This window comes from Vanessa atalanta, chromosome 27 (assembly GCF_905147765.1).
Source record: "Vanessa atalanta chromosome 27, ilVanAtal1.2, whole genome shotgun sequence".
Lineage (NCBI taxonomy): Eukaryota > Metazoa > Arthropoda > Insecta > Lepidoptera > Nymphalidae > Vanessa > Vanessa atalanta.
Window position 1 is genome coordinate 2246385 of NC_061897.1, and position 23028 is coordinate 2269412.

The 23028-nt window shown below is 32.9% G+C and overlaps 1 protein-coding gene across 4 annotated transcripts in view; it reads left to right on the forward strand.

Moving 5' to 3' along the window:
• The window catches only part of LOC125074398, a 114324-nt gene that overhangs the window by 43990 nt on the left and 47306 nt on the right, over positions 1-23028 (forward strand). For all 4 annotated transcript variants that reach the window (XM_047685722.1, XM_047685721.1, XM_047685723.1 and 1 more), the window contains exon 2: positions 9154-9295. In XM_047685722.1, coding sequence (XP_047541678.1) covers positions 9154-9295 — 142 coding nt within the window. The remainder of the gene's footprint in view (positions 1-9153; positions 9296-23028) is intronic.

Sequence of the window (23028 nt, forward strand, 5' to 3'; positions counted from 1 at the left end):
CCACCGTCCATAGACAATGGCGCTGAAAGAAATATTAACCATACCTTACATCGCCAATGCGTCACCAAACTTTAGAACTAAGATGTTATGTCCCTTGTGTCTGTAGTTACACTGGCTCACGCACCTTTCAAACCGGAACACAACAATACTGAGTACTCTGTTTGACGGTAGAATATCTGATGAGTGGGTAGTACGTACCCAGACAGGCTTGCACAAAGCCCTACTACCAATTAAAAATGTTTATATTGAAGGAAATAAATAATAAAACAGGTCAGGTACATGGCCGTTTGCAGAACAGCTCTCCAAAGGCAATTTTTATCACATTCAAATGAATTGTTTAGGAACGATTACAGGACAAAGAGACGAAAATACATTTTTATTTATTAAGAATAATATATATTTTACAACGCGGCACCTTTTATTTTAATGAAAACACAGCTTTATTTGATGTTGTCCTTAAAAATTTCCAGTCCGTGAAATTACCTGGATTATAATTAATCTCACCCTCGTTGAAGATACGCAAGGTATCCTCTATTGTACGTTCGTGATTTGAATAATGTTAATGAACCACATTGTTCAAATTACATGTTCATTGTAGTTTGCACAAAATATAAATTTACGCTCATTACGTAAAGGCGAACGATAAAGCCGTTTTACAAAACAAAACACTTTGGTACTGTAAGGAATATCAATTATTCCACTAATTTTGGAAACTAAGACGTGTTATGTTCTTTGTGTTTTAATTACACTGGCTCACTCACCATTCAAACCGGAACACAAAAATAATAAATATTCCCGTGAAGCGGAAGGACATCTGATGAGAGATTGGGTTGTACCACTGGTAATAATATACAAAACTTATTCAAGTTTAAAAGAGATAACCTATATTCTAGTGACACTTATCTTATTAAACTATATATGTGTGCAAATATAATGTTTTAAACACATTTAATATCAAAAAAAGCGCAGTGCCTTAGAACATTCTGCACAACACGGTCTAATTCGTGTTCGATTATGTATCATCGGTATAAGGAATAGTTTATATAAACATAGTACTGATGTTGATCTCGTTGTCTGGTGTCCCCTTTTGAAACGAAATAAGCGTGTAATGCTATGGCACGTTTTATCCTAATATTTAGTTCTTGAATAAGGCCGAAATATTCGTTGCATAACTGTTTTCATTGTATTTTGTACGCTGCCGCGAAACAGCATTCTCTAACAGGAATACCGTCCTTCGCAGTTGATCCACATCTGTATTGGTTTCCAATATTTAACTATGCTAAAACATGGGTACAGTCTACAAACGAATGTAAACTTTAAAGCGTATAAATCACAGCTCAAATTCCAAAAGCAATTATTGAATTCAACAAACCAAGTTACATAAACAATTACCTACATATTTCAAATGTGTATAAAATCTTTTGTTCCGCTTCAAATTCGACCTAAATATCTTATGTTTAAAGGTCATTATAAAACTATCGTATCGATCATATGACCTTAGAAGGTCTACAGATTTTCCATCCAGGAATATCTAAATACAACCTAACATCATTCAAGAATAAACTTTAACATTATTGTCTTTAAATACATTTTAGTTTGTAAAGAAAAGACAGGATACATGAGATTCACTAGATATTTAACAAAATGAGACCTTAAACAGTCGCATTAAAGACTATAATGCGATGTTTAGTATTCGAGGAGGAAAGTAGCCTCCCTACGATTCTGCGAAATGGGTTGCGGGCGTCAAGGGGCTTATAGGAGTGAATATAATTAAATATTTTAAAATGAAATATTATGTTTTCATTTCCAAGTATAAGAAATTGCTTACGTAAAATTAATTTATAATTTACTAAGAGGTAATATGGATTGAATTATATTTTAATTCTTATAAGTATTCATCCGTGTAAAAAGTTAAAATTATATAAATCTTTTCATATAAGATTGTATAGTTGTGTAAATGTATTATAATCTGTAATTAAAAGCTTGTACTGTCTACGGTCATTTTGTCAGCTTTTATAAGCGATTTTTTATAGAGGAAAATTTATAAGATGACAACGTTCCGGTAAACCTGTATGATCTCAAAATGGCTTTAACCATTCAGCTTGAAGCTGTCAGCGACGTTTGATCTCGACGCAGTAGCGTTAATAGGTTTATTGTTTGTTTTATTGAAGAAAAGGAAATTTAAACGGCGATATCTCGATAATTGGTACAATCTCTCGCAATCACCGGTCAACTGAAGCCTGAGTAGGCCTAACACGCCCAGTTTTCTTTGCACAGTTCAACTAATCAGGCAAAACTTTCAGGAAAACCCTAATATGTAACATAACACGTAAAAATTTTTGGAGTGCCGATAAATGTAAAGACCAGAAGAAGAAAAAAACAAATTTCGAAATTTAAATTACAATAAGTACATAGTTATTATTTTTATGTATTTTTTTTTTTTAAAGTTCAGCCAACTATGACCGCCTATTTGTTTATTTTTTATTTTAAATGTTCCGTTGAAAATAGACTAGAAAAGCTGTCCATTTACGGACGATGGTCTACTGGGACTATCCAATCGGAGCTCGTTTAAATTCCTATGCCGTCGAATCCGGATAAACCAATTCGGATAAAGTGAAAACAGGGACATGTGACGAACGTGATTTATTACACGCGATTCGTTCCCCTATTTATATAGACAAGCTAATACCCGTGGATATATTTTGAATGGAATGAATCTTTCTTTTTTTATGATATGGGTTGGCGGACGGGCAAATGGGCGACCTGATGGTACGTGGTCGTCACCGTCCATAGACTATAGAACTAATAGAAATATTGATAATTTCTTACATTACAATGCGTGACCAACAATTACTTTACTAAGTATTATTGTTTGCCGGTTAGCCAGACGGGCTATTACGTTATTAGGAATATGTTTTTTTTTTTTAATCTTGTGTAAAGAGTTTCTAAGCTGTTATATGATTCTGATAACTTTTTTTTTTTTTATAAATAGAATGTTTACGTCATAGTTTTTATTCTGCTTACAACATTCTCTGTAGAAAGTCTAGACTAATGATTAATCTTTAGATAAGATATCTATACACGACCAAAAAGATCGTAGTACATAGTAGTATGTATTTGCAAAGATGTGCTTCGAAATGTATATTTGTCTCTTTTTTACAAAAAATCGTTCATACATTTTAACTGCGATAGATGCAGATGCTCGTTTTATTGCTTCGTAATATTTTAATTTATAAGCATAAAATAGAATTACAACCCTAACTAAAATTATGAATGCGAACAAAGCGTGTTCAAAACAAACACTACTTTTATAAATTAAGTAAAGATTTACGAATGTAGCTAGGTATATAAAGGTTATCAGCCCTATATCTCAGTAGGCTTATGGAAGATTTATTGAATGTAGGCGATCTTACGGCTAACCTCTGCCTCGTTTATTTACAGGAATTATCTATGTGATATAGAAAATGGTTTCGCTTTTTGTACGGAATAAAACATCAAGTAGTTTTTATTGCAAGGCAAAATCAATGTATTCTCTTCATCTCTAAATGTTAAAAAAAAAAAACGTTTTTGTTTAATGTTGTCAGTTAAATCATTCAAAAAAAGATGTATAATTTTGTTTTTTTTTTTCATAATAATGATCTTAATAATTTATCAGGAATAATGGATGTAAATGTAATATATATATATATATATATATATATATGTATATGATAAGGGCAGGAGGATGATGATATAGTAAGTAACAGTTGTGATTGTTTCACTGCCGGGCTAAAACCTTTCCCTTTGAGAAGACGAACTGGAACCACTACAAGGTTCCGATGAGGTTTGATAGTTACAAAAAATATATCATGCAAGTATTGTATATATATTTATTGTAGTAGTTAGTAAGTGTTATCAATTCTCGTTAGTATCAACATTTCAAACGGGTAGCAGATCGTATATTTACCAATATAGACAGGTAAGATGACGATGTGTTCCGATGAATCACTATTGCGAAGTATGTTTTGATGTGTGTGATATCTAGAGCTTGAGTCAACTTATCATAAAACCTTTTTATAACGTGTATTAAATAAAAAATAATCATGTGACGTATTGAAATATATCGAATTAGTTGTTGCTCGTGACTTTGTACGCTTTTTTATACCTAAAATTTAGTTAGGTATGAAAAAGCGTTCAAGCTTGATTTTTATACTGCATTTTATCAAATTCAAGTTCAGTAGTTTGGTAGTAAAAGCGTAACATTCAGACAGACAGAGTTACTTTCACATTTATAATATTAATATAGAGAACTTTTCGTTATTCAAAGTACTAACATAAGGTGATGAGCTATTTTTATCCTTTAAATGCTTTATATATAGTAGTCCCATATCAAATAATGATATTTTACGTTCACGCCGATGAATACCGTGTATTTCGAGTTCGCTTTTACCGAATAGCCTAGAAGAGCGCTTTTGCAGTCCCACGTGTTTAAGGTTATATAACCCGAAGGATCTTATTTATAGCGCGCAATAATTGAACTTTATATTGTAGTAATACAGCAGAGTCCCGCTAAACCGGATTTCACCGGCTTAGCTCGATTAAATCCGGATGGTATTCAAAACGATTAATTTAAATTTATATCTTTTCAAACATGTTTAGTTTTGTTTTGCAGAAAGGGTATCTGTATTCGAAGGTCGAAAGCTTCGATCAACGTATACATTATGTAATGTTATTCTAAAACCTGAAAGGATGTATGTAGTTTGGGAAAATATTTATTAGAGATATAGACCCGAGATGGCCCAGTGGCTTGAGCAACGAAATCTTTAATATTACCGAAAATTCAGGGTTCAAATGTGCTTAATTTGTGTTCATAATTCATCTCGTACTCGAGTAGAAGGTCTTCCACGTATATGACACTGAACCAGTATTGGATCAGCGTGTTGGAGTAAGCTTCAAATTTATAGGCTGTTTCTTTTATTATTTTACGGCAAATTCCATTTAATCCGGATAGGTCTGGTGATCTCATCTCGTACGAATTAGCGGGATTATTCTCGAGATATAACGTTATAAATTTAAATGTATTTTATTTTACTTTTCACAGTATATTTATTTATAGTACATATTTTTATATTTATTGAAAAAAGTATTTGAAATTCATACCCAAACCCGATCCTCTACAGTTACTACTGTCATTAACTGTATAAGCAAATACTCAAAATAAGTCTGAAACACGCACGTATGAAGCCATGAAGCATAGCTAGTCCTTCAATGTATAATTACAATGTACAGACAATCTTTCTGCACTTCCTGGTAAGGTTGGCTGGTAGAAATGCTTTTACAGTGAAATACGATGTTCATTGTTTGCGTTGTATAAATTTATTAGTAAAAAAATATACATTAAACATATTGTATATCTATTGTTAAAATAGATAGATAGATACACTAGTGATTTAATTATATGAATTATTATATGTTAATGAAATTTTAATTAAAGCTTTCATCTGGTTCGCGGTTATTGGAAAATTAACTCGAAACGTATGTGAAATGAATATTTCATTTATTATACAATGTATTCATATGTGCTCCTGATCGAATACGTTCACGGCTAGAATTCGCAAGGGACCAGCGAATTGCGCAGGACATATAACGCGTATGTGTGTTTGTAATAAAAGTGCAAATAAAAGTGCACAATTCATTAAACACATAATCCGATGTAACGGCAATTCCGCCAAGACCGGATAGAGCTTAGACGCATTAATAACGGCTTTGTATTTCGGCACTTGAGTAAAAACCATTGCCAACTTTAAAACTCCAAGCTGACACTAAGAAATTCTTAGCGAAACTTTTTCCTGGATGCAAAGTCCAGGACTTAAACTAGACCATTGAGGATGGTTTTGTTTAATAGTTAGGCTGATATTTGGTCAACACCGACCATACATATTGGCACAGAACCAGTTCGCCACCAACCTTGGAAACTAAGATGTTATACCGAGGAAATCTTTATTAACAGCCAATAAGGAGTAGCTATGATGTGTGACGTTATTAGATGCAAGGATTCATCTAAATTGATCGAAGGTAGACGCCATAGAAGTTTTCACGTAACTGCATAACGTAACAGAACGTGGGCGTTCTGTAATATAGATAGTTACGTTAAAGGTTTTTGCGTAGGAGCGTATCCAAATATAGAAGGAGGAGAATATTAAATTCGAATATTGTACGAATATCAGATTTTCAAAGGTTCAATTTGAGATGCAAAAATATAATCTAACAAAACCACAGTCGGTTCAGACTTCTATTAGTTTTCAGTTTTCGTATGATCCATATATAGCATATGCTTTTTATAGCATTATTGATAAATTTACTTGGTAGGACTTTAAGCCCGTCTGGTCAGGTACCGCCATATATTCTACCGCCAAGCAATACTTAGTATTTGTTGTCTTCCGGTTTGAAAGAACATAACATCCCCATTTCCAAGATTGGTGACGCATTGGTTATGTAAGATATTGTTGTAATTCCAAACGGTGCAAATGTCTAACGGCATTGCATCACATAGCATGAAGTGGCTCATTTTGCCTGTCCATCTACCTATATAATAGAAACAAAATATATAACAAAGTATTCGTTTTAAACTAATAATTGGCTTGACAAAATATATATATTTAACTGGAAGTAATATGTTTAGTTTTGAAAGTTATGTTTTTGATATCGATTCTGTTGCTGGTAGGTTGTGTATTTATTTATCTTATCTCGACCATAGCGTTCGTGATCATTTATCGATCAAATATTGTCGCTGTGACGTCACTACAAGTACAATTCGATTGTGTAGATAGTGACGTAACTATGCGGATTATTTATCGTGGGAAGATCGTTTGTTAAATATATTTTTTTCTTATGAACGTAACCGGTTTTATGTTTAAAAGGTTTATGATAAAATTGTTTGAGTTATAATCAATTACGAAAGCGTGGGATTTTTTTTGTTGACAGGTCAAATTTTAAGTTTATTAAGTTAATTTAACTGTTAAGTTAAAAAAAAAACTTTCTCGTAAAATTCATCAGTTTTCTTTATTTAATTTGATATATATGCGACATAACTAATTTGTACATTATATCTGTCAATATCTTCACTAGATTCGCTTGGTCGTACCATACAACTGGTATGGTATGCTATGACTTGGTCATATCTTGCTTGGTAATACCTCTCTGAGTAGGGGTACTTACCTTTCACACATACCGATAAACACCATTACATGTATTGCTGTACCAGTGTTATACACAAGAGCATAACTTATTTGTCTCCAAGGTTGGTAGTGCATTGGCGAAGTGCATCACCAATGTCTATGCCCAACAACTTACCATCAGCTAGATCAATTTAATTTCTTACTCTACATACCTTTGCGTCCGCAAATCTCCGTAACAATGTCACTATAAAATGTACATATATATAGGTATGTATATAGTTATACTTTCACGGTACATCAATACTTTGTAACGATTGGATCCAATTTGAAGGGTGTGTAAGCAAATGTTATTGCAGGCACAAGGGAAATTATATCTGAAATCCAAAAGTTATTTGTGTACAGTTCCAATGAATTTATATTCACTGTAAACACATAAAACATTGGATATAACAGTTCGTTGTAAATTTGTACGCGTGTCACACACTATCACTGGAATGGTCAAAGAGGTAGATGGTAGATTATGTCATGGAACAGGTTTTAAATAGGTACGGTTTTGTTTTTTTTTTTGTTTAACATGCTTATGGACGGGCTATTGGTCCACCTGGTGTTAAGAGGTCTAAGAAATGTTAAAAAAAACTTATCTAACATGTTATTTTGAAGTAAGATATTATGTCCCTTGTGCCTGTAGTTGCACTGGCTCACTCACCCTTTAAACCGGAATACAACAATAGTAAGTATTGCTGTTTGGCGGTATAATATGTTATATGTGGGTGACACCTACTCAGAAGGGCTTGCACTAAACCCTTTTACCAAGTAAATAATGTATTAGGTCTGGTTTAATAGTTATTAATTTTACGTTAGAATCCATCCAGTGCGAACCAATCGCCTATTCTGTGACGCCTGACTCTGTGTTAATGTGTGCGTTTTATATTTGTATTGCCGTGTAAGTGCCGGATAAGTTAACCGAATTCATTACATACACAAGAGACATAAAATCTTATATCCCATTTAAACGTGCATCGACGATGCCTTTAGGCGTATGTGACCACTTACAACTTTACTATTACTCTATACAATTGCTCATCTTCCTAATTCGAATTTAAAAAAAAAACACATGTTGCAATACGCCACTAATGGATGCCGATACGACAAAATAAAATATTTATAATCAAAGAACTCGTTCAATGATTTTAAATGAATACATAATGTAGATAAAATGTATATTTGGGAATTCCAATGAGGCGTGTATGAATACGGATAAGAGGAAATCTTTAAACATATGTGGTCATATTTTGTGGATTGTTTTATTTATTATGGCAATACTTTAATATTCCATTTATTAAACACTATTCAAGTAAAATAATAACTGAAATTTTTAAACGTCTTTACAAGCGATGAAATCATTTGAACAAACTATCTAACTGTACTTTATAATGTAATTCAATGAATACCACCATATGTATAAATATGAAATCAAACATTATTATATAAGCAGTATATCTATATATATGTCTAAGTTGTTAGGGAGGTTATTTGCAGGACGTAGATCGCACTTGTGACCATTCATTAGAGTAAAAACCATGTACGTATGCATTATGAAGACTGACAATCTCTCTTTATTCTGGAATAAAGTATTATAAACTGTTCCCCTTTAACTTCTATTACTACCAGTAGTACCAAAACCGATCTTGTACTAAGTGATACTATAAGTATCACTTCATCACGAAGTAGCAACTGTTATCGATACAGTAAGTTAGGTTAGCCTTCATCTTCAGTCACAAACCTATTAAAGTTTTATTTTAAGGGTACAAACAATTTCATATAATTTCGCTTTCTGATTTGTGTGTTACAAGTTTAAACTTAAATATCATCAAGTGTAAATATTCACAAGCATTTTATTAAATATAAACATACGCGTATTTTTTTAGCTTAGGCCGTTATGATAACTTAAATCCGTTTCTGCTTCATATATCTATAACGGATATCTTGTTAACAGGAGCATCACCTCCAGAGGGCAATATCGGGCACGGGGCTGATCATACCCACACCGGAAGTATGCCAGGTTTCAGACGTCGACTTCTACGAGAGATGCTACCCGCCCGACTACAAGATGCCCAAGCAGCATATACATATGCAGCGTGAGTGCGATCTTTTTTAATTATAATCATTATCATTTCGTTTAATTTAATCGTGTATTATTCGTTTTATTGATAATTTTACTCGAAACTTATTAATGAATATTAAAGAAGTCACTTGGGTGTTCTGCTGGGTATTATTTTGGACCTGTTTTGTTATTCGTGTTTAAAAGTGACTTAAATCTGTGTATTGTGTATTGTACTTTTTAAAGTTAACATAATATTAACTAGGATTTATAATTTCTAAATACGTACACTATTTTTAGATTTATAAGCTTCTTAAGGATAATGAGACATATAACTATATAATACCTTTGAGAGTTATATATATATTTTTTTTAACTCAACTTACAATACTAAACTTAATTTAAAATAAATAATAAAATTTATATGAATAAAAATGCTATCAATAAAAGTTATATTGGACGAATATATGTATAAAATATTCACATATATTCAATTAATTTCAACTTTAATAGTATGATTGTAAATCAGGTTCGTATAATTTCAATTTTTGTTTATAACATTCTAGAACCGTGCTTAGAAATATCTATGAAGATTCTCTCCGAGTGTTGTTACGTTTGTTAATTTTAAGACGTTAACGAAACCGCTTTAGCTTAGGTTTATAAATAATAAACGCATTGAGCAATGCTTACGTCACTTGCTAAAATCAATGTCGTTTAGCGATGACGTCAAGTTGAATAGATTTGCTTGAACTGCTGGCGACGACTGCAAACGTTATGACACAGGTTATATATTATCTACAGCGTATTATTATTGGATGAGAATTTTTAATTTCATAATGATCATCACCCTAAGCTCTGTATCATTATGTTTGAATAGGACGTATAAAATTTCGTTTAGCCAACATTGATAGGTCATTTAGGTTAGGTGCGGTTGCAGGCTTAGACCAAACACTTGCATTTTTACTGCATTACTACAAACATACTTACGTACCTGTGTCTGGCTTTTAGGTCAAAATATTCGGCAATATTATAACCCCAAGTCTGGTTTTTATATTTAAGAGTCTAGTTAGTAGTTATAGGTAATGTTGAATTTTTTATTAAAACCACCAACAGCTTAGATACTAAAGACACATGATAGCATTTAAAGGCAATTAAATTAAATCGTATGGATAAAAAAATATTACGGAAATATAAATTAAAAGTATAAAAATATAAAAGAAATGTAACGTTTAAATTATAAATAATAAAAATGTACCATTTGTCATCTTCACCTTAAAAGTAAAGCGATTTAAATATTCCTTATTTACCGGCTAACACATTGATTGTTTTATTTAAAAATGTGATTTCTCTGTAGAGGAGTGTGGTTTGTCTCGGTAACAGAGATAGATGACAGAGATTAGTTTTATGAAATTTGTCGGTCAGAGTTGTATAAACACGAGACGGAACACTAATCAATACTAACTTTAAGTTATAATTGATCGATATGAACCACTAGTTGACTCCCGTGATTTCGCTCGCGTTTAAGGGGTCGGTCGTCATAAAATGTAGCCATGTCTTTCCTTGAACTTTAAGTTTGCTTTATATCAAATTTCATCAAATTCGGTTCAGTTGTGTGGTCGTGAAAGAGCAACGGACAGACAGACTCACTTTTGCATTTATAAAATTAGTATTAACAACTTTTCCAATGAAAAACTACCTACCATCTTAATAGTTTATGCAAATTTTAAAATTCAAATGATTTCGCGATATTACGTAGAAATGGATAGGGAAAAATATTATGAATATAAAATGTGTTACGGGTATTGCCAAAAATAATAATTAATAAGATTATATTTTTAAGTTGTTTAAAGTTGGAGGAAAGTAATGGCTTTTAATCAATAGTGATTTGACGGATAAACAAATCATTATAGAATGTTATCAAAACAAACTGTTATCCAAACCACATTATTAATAAATCAGAACTTAACGTTCAGTTTAGCTTTTTTTTTTGTTTATATATTTATTTTACTCTCATTAAACAAATAGTCTAGTCATCATTATATACATTTAGAAATGAAAATGAACCGAGAAAGCTTTTTGGATATGTCGTAGGAGGGCCTTAGAAAAGCTTAACTTGAAATTGTCGATCTTGTTTTTCTATGTGGGTTCGCCGCCATCTTGAAAAAAGGGTTGAATTTTGTTTTTTTTTCTGCTATGCGTCGTGATGCGAGAATTATGATAAGATACTTTTTTGTTGCTTCATTTACGTTCTACAATTTATGTCTTATAAATTTTTAATCTATCGTTGATGGTTATTGAGATATCGAGCGCGGACGTAACAATGGTTTTGCTCTTTTGATCTGGAAGAGCATTCAACAACAACAATTCCAAGGTTAGCTTCTCTTAGCCACTCCTACAACATATCCAAAAATCAGCCTTCTCGGTTCATTTGCATTTCTCGGTCTGTTTTTTTGTCTATAATGACTGAACTAAAAATATAATGAGTATACGCTTAAAAATAACTTCACAATAGACTTTATACTATTTTATTATTAATCCAGTCTTTGATTTCAATGTACTTATCGTGTAGGTTGTGTATACATATCGTTGAAATGAAATTTTAATCTCTTTTATTTTTCCCAAATACTTTCTTCTCTTAATGACTATCAATCCTCTTCATGGTTATTCGGGTAATTGGAAATTCCGAATCAATACCGCTGTGTATGATGTTAAATTCACGTAATACTATTATTATACATTCAAGTAGGACTATATTTAAATAAAAATAAATTGAATTTCAGAGCAATTTACACTGCTGATTAAATATAAACAATCCATTCAATTAAAATGACAGGCAATGTGATCAAAGCGCACAGAGCCGCGTTTGCGTAAGCATACGTCATTCTTTGCGCGACATACGTTTACGAAGTATTCAACCGTTAGCGCGTCCTCTAGTAAAAACGCTTGGATTCGAGCAGATTCGGTATATCATTACAAGCGCGTTCTGCGTTGCGTTCGTTAAATGCGCTAGACCTTAAGATATATCTGGACGGACAAGTGGGACACGACAAGACACCTGATGGTAAATGATCACCACCGGTCATAGACATGGTAAGAAATATTAACCATCCGGAACTAAGATGTTATGTCCCTTGTACCTGTACTTATGCTGGCTCACTCGCCCTTCAAATCGGACCATAACAATTCCAAGTACTTTAAGTAGGTATGTTTGGTGTTGAATATATGAGTTAATGGTAAGTAAATGCATTAATTCAGATTACTAAAACAAAAATTATTATTTATTCATTCACTAGCTATTATCCGGCCATTTTGTTCGTTGTAAATTACATTTTAATAATAAATGAAACCTATTATGTATTATTCCACGACATCTTTCTAGACTTCTGTGTAATTTATTGGAGCGTGTCCAACCGTTCCAGTGTGATTAAGTAATATCGAAACACTTGTTTTTCTTTAGAATTTATAATATACCTACTGGCTGTAAACCGACTTCTTCGTTTGACGAAAAAGGGAGAAGGATCAACGGAAATTCAAAATACCCAAATAGTAAATGAAAACTTGACGTATTAAAATTTAATAATGTTTATTGAATAAAAGTTTTAGTCGGTTATAAAGAGTTATTGTAACTGAGTTATAGTACATAGAAATGTATATAATTACAAAGTAAATTACTTACTTTCATCAGTTGATTAATAACGTATTCGTTATTTTAACAAGCTTCTCTGCGCGTTATCATTTTTCCATTGTATCAGCGTGGTGTTATACAATATAGAAATTTCCTTGATAAATGGCCTGTCTTTTGAAAGAAGGTTTTATTCAATTATAAAATAGTATATTCTTGTGTTAGTATAGACTTTGTAATATTTGTATAGAAATGTTAATATGCCCACTGAGAATATAGGAATATCTCATATATTCTCAGTGGGCATATTAACTAAGGGTATAAGGATTCTCAATTTTTTTTTCCATTATCAAATACTTCTACCATCGAAAAGGAATTCTGAATAAATTACCATTATTGTTTGTCGTTGATAACAATAATCCTTACCTTTTGCGTAATATTACAATCTTCATATAGACGTACATAATATACATTTTTTTTTATATTTATCTTTTTATATATATATTTCATATTTTTATATTCAGAAAAAATAGTAAAAGTTTTATTGATATTTTCCGTCAACAATTCTTCGTAGCCGCCCGGAGATGGAAAGGTAGCGATTTTACACTCCCGTGCCTCGGAAAGCCCGTAAAGCCTTTAGTCCAGCGTCTGAATTCTCCGGTCGTGTCGGGTTGCCCTCTCATCGGATTACATCGTCGATCAATACGATGTTACGTATTTATTATTAATATTATTATTCCGTCAGAGTAGAATAGAGGGAACTCGTCGAAAACTGTGGGCGGATTACGTCCTAAGCGTACCCGTGATACCTATCTGCAATACTTTTTTTTTATTTTTATGATATAGGCGGACCGGCAAATTGACTACTTGTATTAATAGTAGGTGGACCACTATTCATAGTCATTTAGTAAGAAATATTAAACATTAATTACATCGCCAATTTGGAAACATTGGTAATTAAGATGTTATGACCCTTCTGCCTGTAGTTACACTGGCTCAACCTTCAGACCACAACAAACACAAAAATACAAAGTATTGCTGTTTGGCGGAAGAATATCTGATGGGTGGTACATTCCCAAATGGGCCTGCACAAAGCTCTACCATGGAGTAAACGGCTTAAAGGCTACGGCGAATCAACGCAAGGGGGCTTTCATCGGGCTTATAGATGGTCATAAAATTATGTTCAAACCTTTTTTTTTTAGCGTAACGTAACACGAACGTAACAAAAACGTAAAAAAACAAAGGCGCATGTATGCCTTTGTTTTTTTACGTTTATTTTTCTGTTGCAGTAATTTCGTAAATATTCTTCTTTAACATGCGACTTTTTAATCTTATAAATCTATCGATAATTATATCTATCAGATCTTTTCCGTGAGATGATTGGAAGCTCGAAGACCGCCTTTGCTCCTCACTCATAGTATCAAATATTTTTAATCTAAAGTTTGTAATATATTTATAAAAAACTCACGTGCCATATAGCAAATATAGATAGATAGTAATCCTAGTACATATTATCTTCAATCGAATTTAATTATTGGGGATCCCACTTGCGATACGATTGAACCTGAGTTTTAAAGAGTTCCACTATACTCAAATAAAGTTGCTTGTAACTATACATATAATAAGATGTCATATTCTGGTGTCAGATATAAGGTTAGATATATATATATATATATATATATATATATATATATATATATAATAAAATAGGTATTACTTTGCAATGAACTGTTGCACGGACTTTAAGTACTCGTTTAAAAAAAAAAACAAATTTAATAACAGAATTATAATAATGTATTTTAATTAATACAGATTTAGTAAGATCTTACTGATTTAGAACTTGACTACCGACCCGTACCGAGATTGAGACTGAACTTGCCTGTTTCTTCACTACAGTTGAAACTTAGCCTGATGGTTGTTTTACTGATATCACCTGGATAAAACAGATCGATGAATGAATGGATCGTTAATATTGCACGTTCTAAACTTTACAACGAAACCATGTAGTCGTCTGAGCGAGCTAGAAGATGAAGTAATTGCATGGCATTGAATTGTGACTGTTCGTGACGTGAATAGAAAGGACGCTGAAAGGATCCGATGTGTCTATCTGATTTAACCTTTATAAAAAACTTGTTTTCGCCTTCGGCTTTGAACGCGTATCGTGGGGGGGGGTTCTGATGTATGTTTTAGATATAAAAAGAAAGTAGCCTTTGTCCTGCTTCGGGATTACAACATGTACAGTCTGTAAATTTCCCACTGCTGAACAAAACAGCTCCAGTGCGGGTTGGGGGAATCACATGTGGCGGAATTTCGTTGAAATTAGTCACGTGCAGGCTTTCGATGTTTTCTTTCACCATCGGTCACGAGATTAATTATAAACACAAATTAAGCACATGAAAATTCAGTGGTGCTTCCCTGGGTTTGAATACGCAATCATCGGTTAAGATGTATCTTCGCGTTTGAACCACCAGACTTGATTATATTCGGTTTAATGACTTAGCCGCGAAAGAGAGCTGTTACTCTTCTTGTTCTCAAACAGCTAGACAGATTTATCTTTACATTAATAATATTTTATCCTTCTATAAAACGTAATAACGTTATATATAAGAACGTAAAAAGACCGATATAGACGATAAGGATTTAACGATAATTATAAAAACGGAAGGTTTATTATATCGATTTGAGATTGATAGATATTGACTCTGTTTGACCGAAACTTTGTTCATATCATGTATTTTTCCGTTCGGAATGTTTTTACAACATCCACTTATTTGTAAAACTTTTTTATGTCTAACCGCGATTAAAACGCGGTCGCAGCCGCGGGCGACAACTAGTTATGATATATGTGAGGGTCCAAGCAAGTGTGTTATTGGAAAATAAATCGTTGTGCACAATTCATTTGGTATCGACGACCGATATTGCGTGTTGGCGACTGTCTGCGTTCGATCGTCATTCTGATTAAATTCGCTAGTTTGAATGATCGCATTGATAGAACATCAGCTAGCGGCGAGAGACGGGGGAGACGAGAGGGATAGGTAGGTTTGTACATAATGTACTCAGAATAAGCTCCCTATTTACATCAGAGAGGCTACATCCGAGCTCATCTTTAAATAACGTCTGCGAGAACGTTATTGGAAAAATGCTTTCCCCTATTGTTATATTTTTAAACTATCTTATTAATATATAAATGTATTAAGAGTTTGTAAATTTCCCACTGCTAGGCTAAGGCACCCCCTTTGGGGAGAAGGTTTGTATCTTCACGCATTGGGAATAATTTCATTAAAATTAGACCCATGCCGGTTTCCTGACTATATATATTTTCCTCCACCGTCGAGCACAAGATGAATTATAAACGCAAATTTAGCACATGAAAATTTAGTAGCCTGTGTTTGAAACCTCGATCATCGGTTAAGTTGCACGCTTTATAACCACTGAGCCGTATCGGCTCACATTATATATTTATTACATTATATAATAATACTTATATTACGTTTGATATAGATCCCTTATGGGTAAAAGCCTGCATGTCGTGCTGTTTCTTGTACATTACTTATCCAGCTTTTTCCCGTAACTTGAATGATATCATCAGCACTCCGCTTCTTTGGTCTACCATTCTTTCTGACTTTTGGTCCAGACCACTTCTTTGCTTTTAGTGGTAAAGCTTCATTTTTATTATATTATATTTGAATGTCTAATCTATTTCCTTTAGCCTAAAAGTCTTTTGTTAAATAAATATATATTAAGTATCAAGCATTAACTAGTCTATATGTTATTGTAAAAGCTTGAACTACCGATTATGAATGGTCCATAAAACTTTGGGATTCAAACTTTTACCATCATTCACTTGGTAAATCTTAGGATTTACATGTTAGGTTAGGTTTGGTTGGAATGGTAAAAGTCGTCCCTTTACAATGAATACTTACATTTATCAACTCATGTCGGTAAATCTTAGATTTTACTGGAGAATCTAAATTTTTATCTTATTTCGAGCTTTTACAGTAACATATACACCACTATGTTTGGAGATTTCGTCGTTGAAATACTTTGATGTTTCGTACGAGACAAATAGCTCGTGAACAGGGCATTAGATTGTACGGATCCGTAACGGGAGGATCTTTATACGCAAGAGCGATTCATCTCCGATAGCTTAGATATTTAAATCATGTACGTTTGGGCCTTTAACAGACTGTCATTATTTTTATTAACATTTTATATGTACAATCGAAATGTTCGTGTTTTGGAAATTTAACAACATGACATCAAATTACGAAGTGAATAATGATATCATAGCTATGAGTGCCGGCTAGGTTAGTCGTGTCTCGAAATAGGTTGTTATTTTTAAATAGGTTCGTACCTACGACGGGCAAATGGACCCCCCACGGTAAATGATTATCACTACCCATAGGCATAGGTAACAAAAGTAATTTTAATAATTCCTTTCATCTCTTACATGCCTTCAACTTTAGGAACTAAGTTATTATGTCCCTTACGCCTGCAGTTACACTAGCTCACTCACCGTTCGAACCGGAATACAAAAAACGAAAGTATGATGAATGGGTGGTACCAACCCAGACGAGCTAACACAAAGCCTTACCAAGTAAATCAGGTTTTCCAATCATTGGCAAAAAAAAACCTGTTTTTTATGATATATGCCACTTCATAGTAAGTGGTCACCACCGCCCATAGACAATGGCGTTGTAAGAAATATTAACCATTCCTTACATCGCCAATGCGCCACCGACCTGGGGACCGAAGATGTAATGTCCCTTTTGCCTGTATGACATGACAAATAATAATTTTATAAAACATTTTATTATGCGTATCGTTTTCGACAAACAGTAATTTCGCAAATGTTTTGCTTTACAAATGTTCCGAATGTTGAAGTTTACGTGTGCTAACCGAGCCTAAACAATATTATATTACTGTTTATCAAATTGTATTTTAGAAAATAACGTTTTGTTTCGTAATTATTGTTTGTCAAATGATATGTTTATAAATCCTTACTAATATTGTAAAGGCGAAAATTTGTATGTTTGGATGATTTTTATGAAACTTTACAATAATATAGTTTATATATAATAATAACACATAGGTTTTAATTTATAAAGTTATCGTGCGAATAATACCAGACAACCAACCCCTAAAACCCGAACGAAACCGCGAGCTAAAACTAGTAATTCATAATTTTGTCAAAGTTGTCTTTTAATTTGATTTTTTTATTTGTCTTGTATCAAATGACAAGACTCCCGTGAATAGCTATGTGACACATTCGGAGACTCCGATTCACGACCGTATACATTTAAGGCATTGAGGCGTGTAATAATAAAAAAAAAGTAACATCTTCGTATTTTTTTAAAATGGGTAAGAGATGAATTATAATTTGTTGAATAATATTATACGATCATTTAGTGCGTAAAATCGGTTTTAAGTTACGCCGGTCACCGGTTTCGAATGTAAAATTTACAGAGAACGAGCAAGGAGCTCATTAATTAACTCTCAAAACGAACGGTTAGTTGTTTTTAAGTTTAAAATTAAAAAAAAATAACTGCATAATATCCAGTTTTATAAATTACGCGCGGATCAAGCCTCAGGTTCAGCTAGTTAAAATATATATGGAAAAAAAACGATGATGTGTACTGATTTATAAAAAAACAATCGTAAAACTTGAAAATAGAATACGAGTCGAATTACACAATTAAATTGTACCGATGGGTCTCCCGAGAAAATTTATTTCCGAGCTTCAGCCGTTGATGTATAAAAACACTAAAGAAGATGCAATTTACTAAATCGTTACGATTTAACAAATAAAATTAATTTAGAGAGCGGTAAAAAGTTGCTGGCCGGTGATCTAAGCGGCGCTTAAGCTGCATAAAAAAAGAAATAAAAAATGTACGAAACGTGTCGTAGGACATACGTTGTTTTATTAACAATATTTAATAACATTAAACCGTCATAGGTTTCGAAGTTTCTAAATAATTTATATTTATTCTTATATTGGAATAGAATTTATACCATATTGTTACTACCGCCGCTTAAGTACCGTATTGTATTAAATATAACATCTCAACAGAATTCGATCTTCAAATAATCTTATAGAATAACAAGACTGGGCAAAAACCGAAAACGAATTCAGCAAAGAATAACACACCCGTCGCAATTCCCGCGACCGTTAATGATAAGAAATGGCGAATGTTCCGTTACTTTAATAAAACGACACGATGCACCGTAATCCGTTGAAACAAAGTCCACAATGCAGTAACGGATGCAATGTAGACTCGTTTCGTTGAACTAAATCGTTTTAAAATTAACTTTATACGCTTGTAATAAAGTTTAATTTGCGATACAGCTTCATTGATACGGAATGCGTATGAGTCAGTTCAAATTACCCTCGCCGAGTCACAGCTGATTGTACCAGCTGGGTTTTATCGTGCAAGTGATTTAGTACTTTGGACGTTTGCAATAAGGATTTTTATTGCCTGTGAACATTGATATTAACTTGGAGGGAAGTTAAAAGGAATCCTGTATAGGGATCGAGTACAATTTCCTTTAGGTCTCACAGGTTACTGATATCATATGTTTTTAGGGTTCCGTAGCCAAAGCGTAAAACCGGACCATATTACTAAGACTCCGCAATAAGTCCGTCTGTGTATCCTGTCGCGAGGCTGATCTCGTGATAGTTAAACAGTTAAATTTTCACAGATGATGTATTTCTGTTGCTGCTGAAAACAGAATAAAAAAAAATTTAAGGGCCTCCCATATAACAGACATGATATTTTTGCAGTTTTTATAGATAATGGAACGGAACCCTTCGTCCGATTCGCACTTGGACTGTTTTTATTGCATGGACGTTACATCCTTTTTGTTAATATTATTATTACATAATAAATATGTTTAAGATGAAACCGAAATGGTTTAGAGGTTAGAACGTGTGAATTTTAACCGGATATTATCGGTTTAAACATCGGCAAGCGCATAAAAATAAAAGAGCTGCCTGTAAACTTCTCGATTATGGGCTAAGGCCTCTTGAGGAAGATGTTTGAAGTTTACATTACCTGAATATTTGAATGCTGGTTGGGGCATACACGTCAAGCTAATATGATATATGTATATGATCATAATTAACGTATATCATATTATATTCTATGCAGTAGTGGTTGGCACATATAGTTATATCATTGTTTCAGGGTTTCATCTATAAAGTAATACATTTTAGTATATATGGTCTTAAAGGTTGAAGAGAAAGTATGAGTTATGTATATATAGGTATATATTTATATATATAATATACCGCATATGATTGATGCTTATTGTCTCCGCCAGTTTCAGCACGGGTGCAATTTATACGGTATGGATGTACCCTATAACACTCGGAAATAATGTTTTTTTTTTAGAATTGTATCATTAGTTCCGAAGATTAACCCCTATAAACAAACAAACTTTATCCTTATAGATACAAAACTTGCAACCCGTTTCGGCGAAGGTTCTAGTATATAATATTACTGTATAAGTTGACGTGATTGAGATGCGAATTTAATGTATTCAATAATCCAAATTCATTGATTACGAAAAGATTTAAGCGAAAGCAACGCAAACCCGCTGTATAAAGTTAACTCAGCAAGTCATTTGAGCCTCTAGGGTTACGAGGTAGTAGAAAAAAAATGTAAGTTATGTTTACGTTAATATTTAATAAAGACTTGAAATAACATAATATTATAGCTATAATAAAACTACCGCACAGGATATGCTCTAGACACTCAAGCCACACGTTCCTAGACTTCTATATATATACTTTTATACGTATGATACATTTAAAACTCACGATACGATTGTCTGAAGCTAATGTTTATATAACATTTTACGGAGTTGATGACTGTCGTTTAGAGAACGTAGGCATACTGCTGTATATATTGTTCAAACTAAAGTTATTGTATATGACTGAAATGTTAGAGTTCTCCTTCAAGGAATGGGTTTATTGATGATATGATATGATTGCGTAGAAATAGGGATAACGTGACGCAACGTAAAATTTAACGTAAAATTAAATTTACGTAACCGTTATAAGTTAAATACGAATATAAAACCTTAGGGGTGATATCAAACATCAATACATTTTTTATTTTTTTTTAGCATTAGCAGGCTGTAAATTTTGCCACTGCTGGGCTAAAGGCCTCCTCTCCCTTTGAGGAGAAGGTTTGGAGCATATTCCGCCACGCTGCTCCAATGCTGGGTGGCAGAATTTCGTTGAAATTAGACACATGCAGGTTTCCTTACGATGTTTTCCTTCACCGCCGCGCACGAGATGAATTATAAACACAAATTAAGAACATGAAAATTCAGTGGTGCTTTCCTGGGCTTGAACCCGAAATCATCGGTTAAGATGCACGCGTTCTAACCACTGGGCCATCTCGGCTCTTTTCTTTTTTAATTGAATATAATAGAAGCAGTAACACTCAGCGTTGATTGACAAGACATTTTTATCTGTGATTCTAAAGCAAATAAGATATTTAAAAAAAAATGCGCCAACTGGAATTGGCGGTAGCTACGATCGATCCACGCAAACGTTTTTTTTTTTGTTATCTGTTAGCTCTTACGGCATAATAGATTAGTGCGGCAGCTAATGCTGTCTGAAACCGTCTCTAATATAGAATTATGTGGTTGTTGAATTTTAAGAGTGCGTTGGCAATATTGCGTATATTGACAAAATACGTTGAAACTAATATTAAACAAAAACTTTAAAAACTAATTTTACTGACTGTTTTTGGAACTCAAGAGTAACTATGGCGTAGTTCAATTTAACAAAAGTTACTACAATTACAAGTACTAATGTCACAATTTAATATATATACACATACTTTTTCAAATTATAAAAAAAAAGGTTTTTAATCAAATAAAATGAACAATATACTAGTACTATTTTCGTGAAATTATTTCAATAATATTTAAATATGCGTTTTGTTTAATAATATATATTTTTTTAGTCGTATCGATATCTTACACTATAAACTGCCCTCCTATTCGGGTCACGTGACCCGAGAAACAGAACAGCTATTTGTTTCCTCAGTATTCCCTTCACAAATAGAATGCATATCGTATGTTTGTTTGTAATAATGCTTTATAGAATCAATAAAATGTTGTTTAGTTACTTTACGTATGTGTGGGTGAGATTTAAGATGTTTTTATTTGTTAAAAATGTGTGTGTGTGTGTACTAGTTTTAGTATAATAGCTATGTAATAACATTTCCTTTGATAGCAATTGGTGCACTTTTTCGGAATCGCGCTACACGTTACACACACACATACACTATTTTATATGTATACCATATATATACGTTACATATTTGGACGTCTTTTTAGGGTGTGTGTGCTATATGGAATTGATTTGGAAGACAACTATCGATTGTCTGATCCAATAACTTCCCGCCTTACTCTTTCTTTTGGTGGGTTGGTTCAATTTCATCATGCGAGTTATAAAGGTTTATTAAACAATAATAGATCATGACCTCGACCCCTTACTTCGTGCGGATAGCAAGGTGAAAGACATAGTGTATGAGACGGACCATTATTTTTATATAACTCTATCATTTATACAGCGCACGCCATGAAATCTCTCATTCAGTTCTAATATACCGCAAAAAAATATTCATAAATTAATAATATATACGTAAAACGGAATAAAAATCTTAAATTTACTGAGATTAGCTCAAAACAAACAGACAGAGAGACACGACGGTAGTCGTTCATAGGTTTACTTACTTAACGTGTGTTCAGCTATGAATGTCTTATAATACGTTAACCTCTAACATGTAACATGCATTTTAAATTTTATAAATTGACTTCAGTAATTATGCATGTTGATTTGAAGCTCGATGATATTATTTTTAAGGTAAACTCATATGGATTTTGTATGTATCTTCTCTATTTTTTTTTTATAGATAACACTAGCAAGTCATGACTCGTAAGAGGTTAACGTATTTATAAGAGATTATTCATAGCAATGGTTTTATTTACATAATTTTACGTTAAACACTGATACGTCGATAGCTGTCTAGGTTTATTAGTAATCCAAGAGAGCTGTTATTTTTAAATTAGGATTACATATTATGTACAAATTAACCGTCGCGTCTCTCTTCACTAAAAAAAAGAGAGGA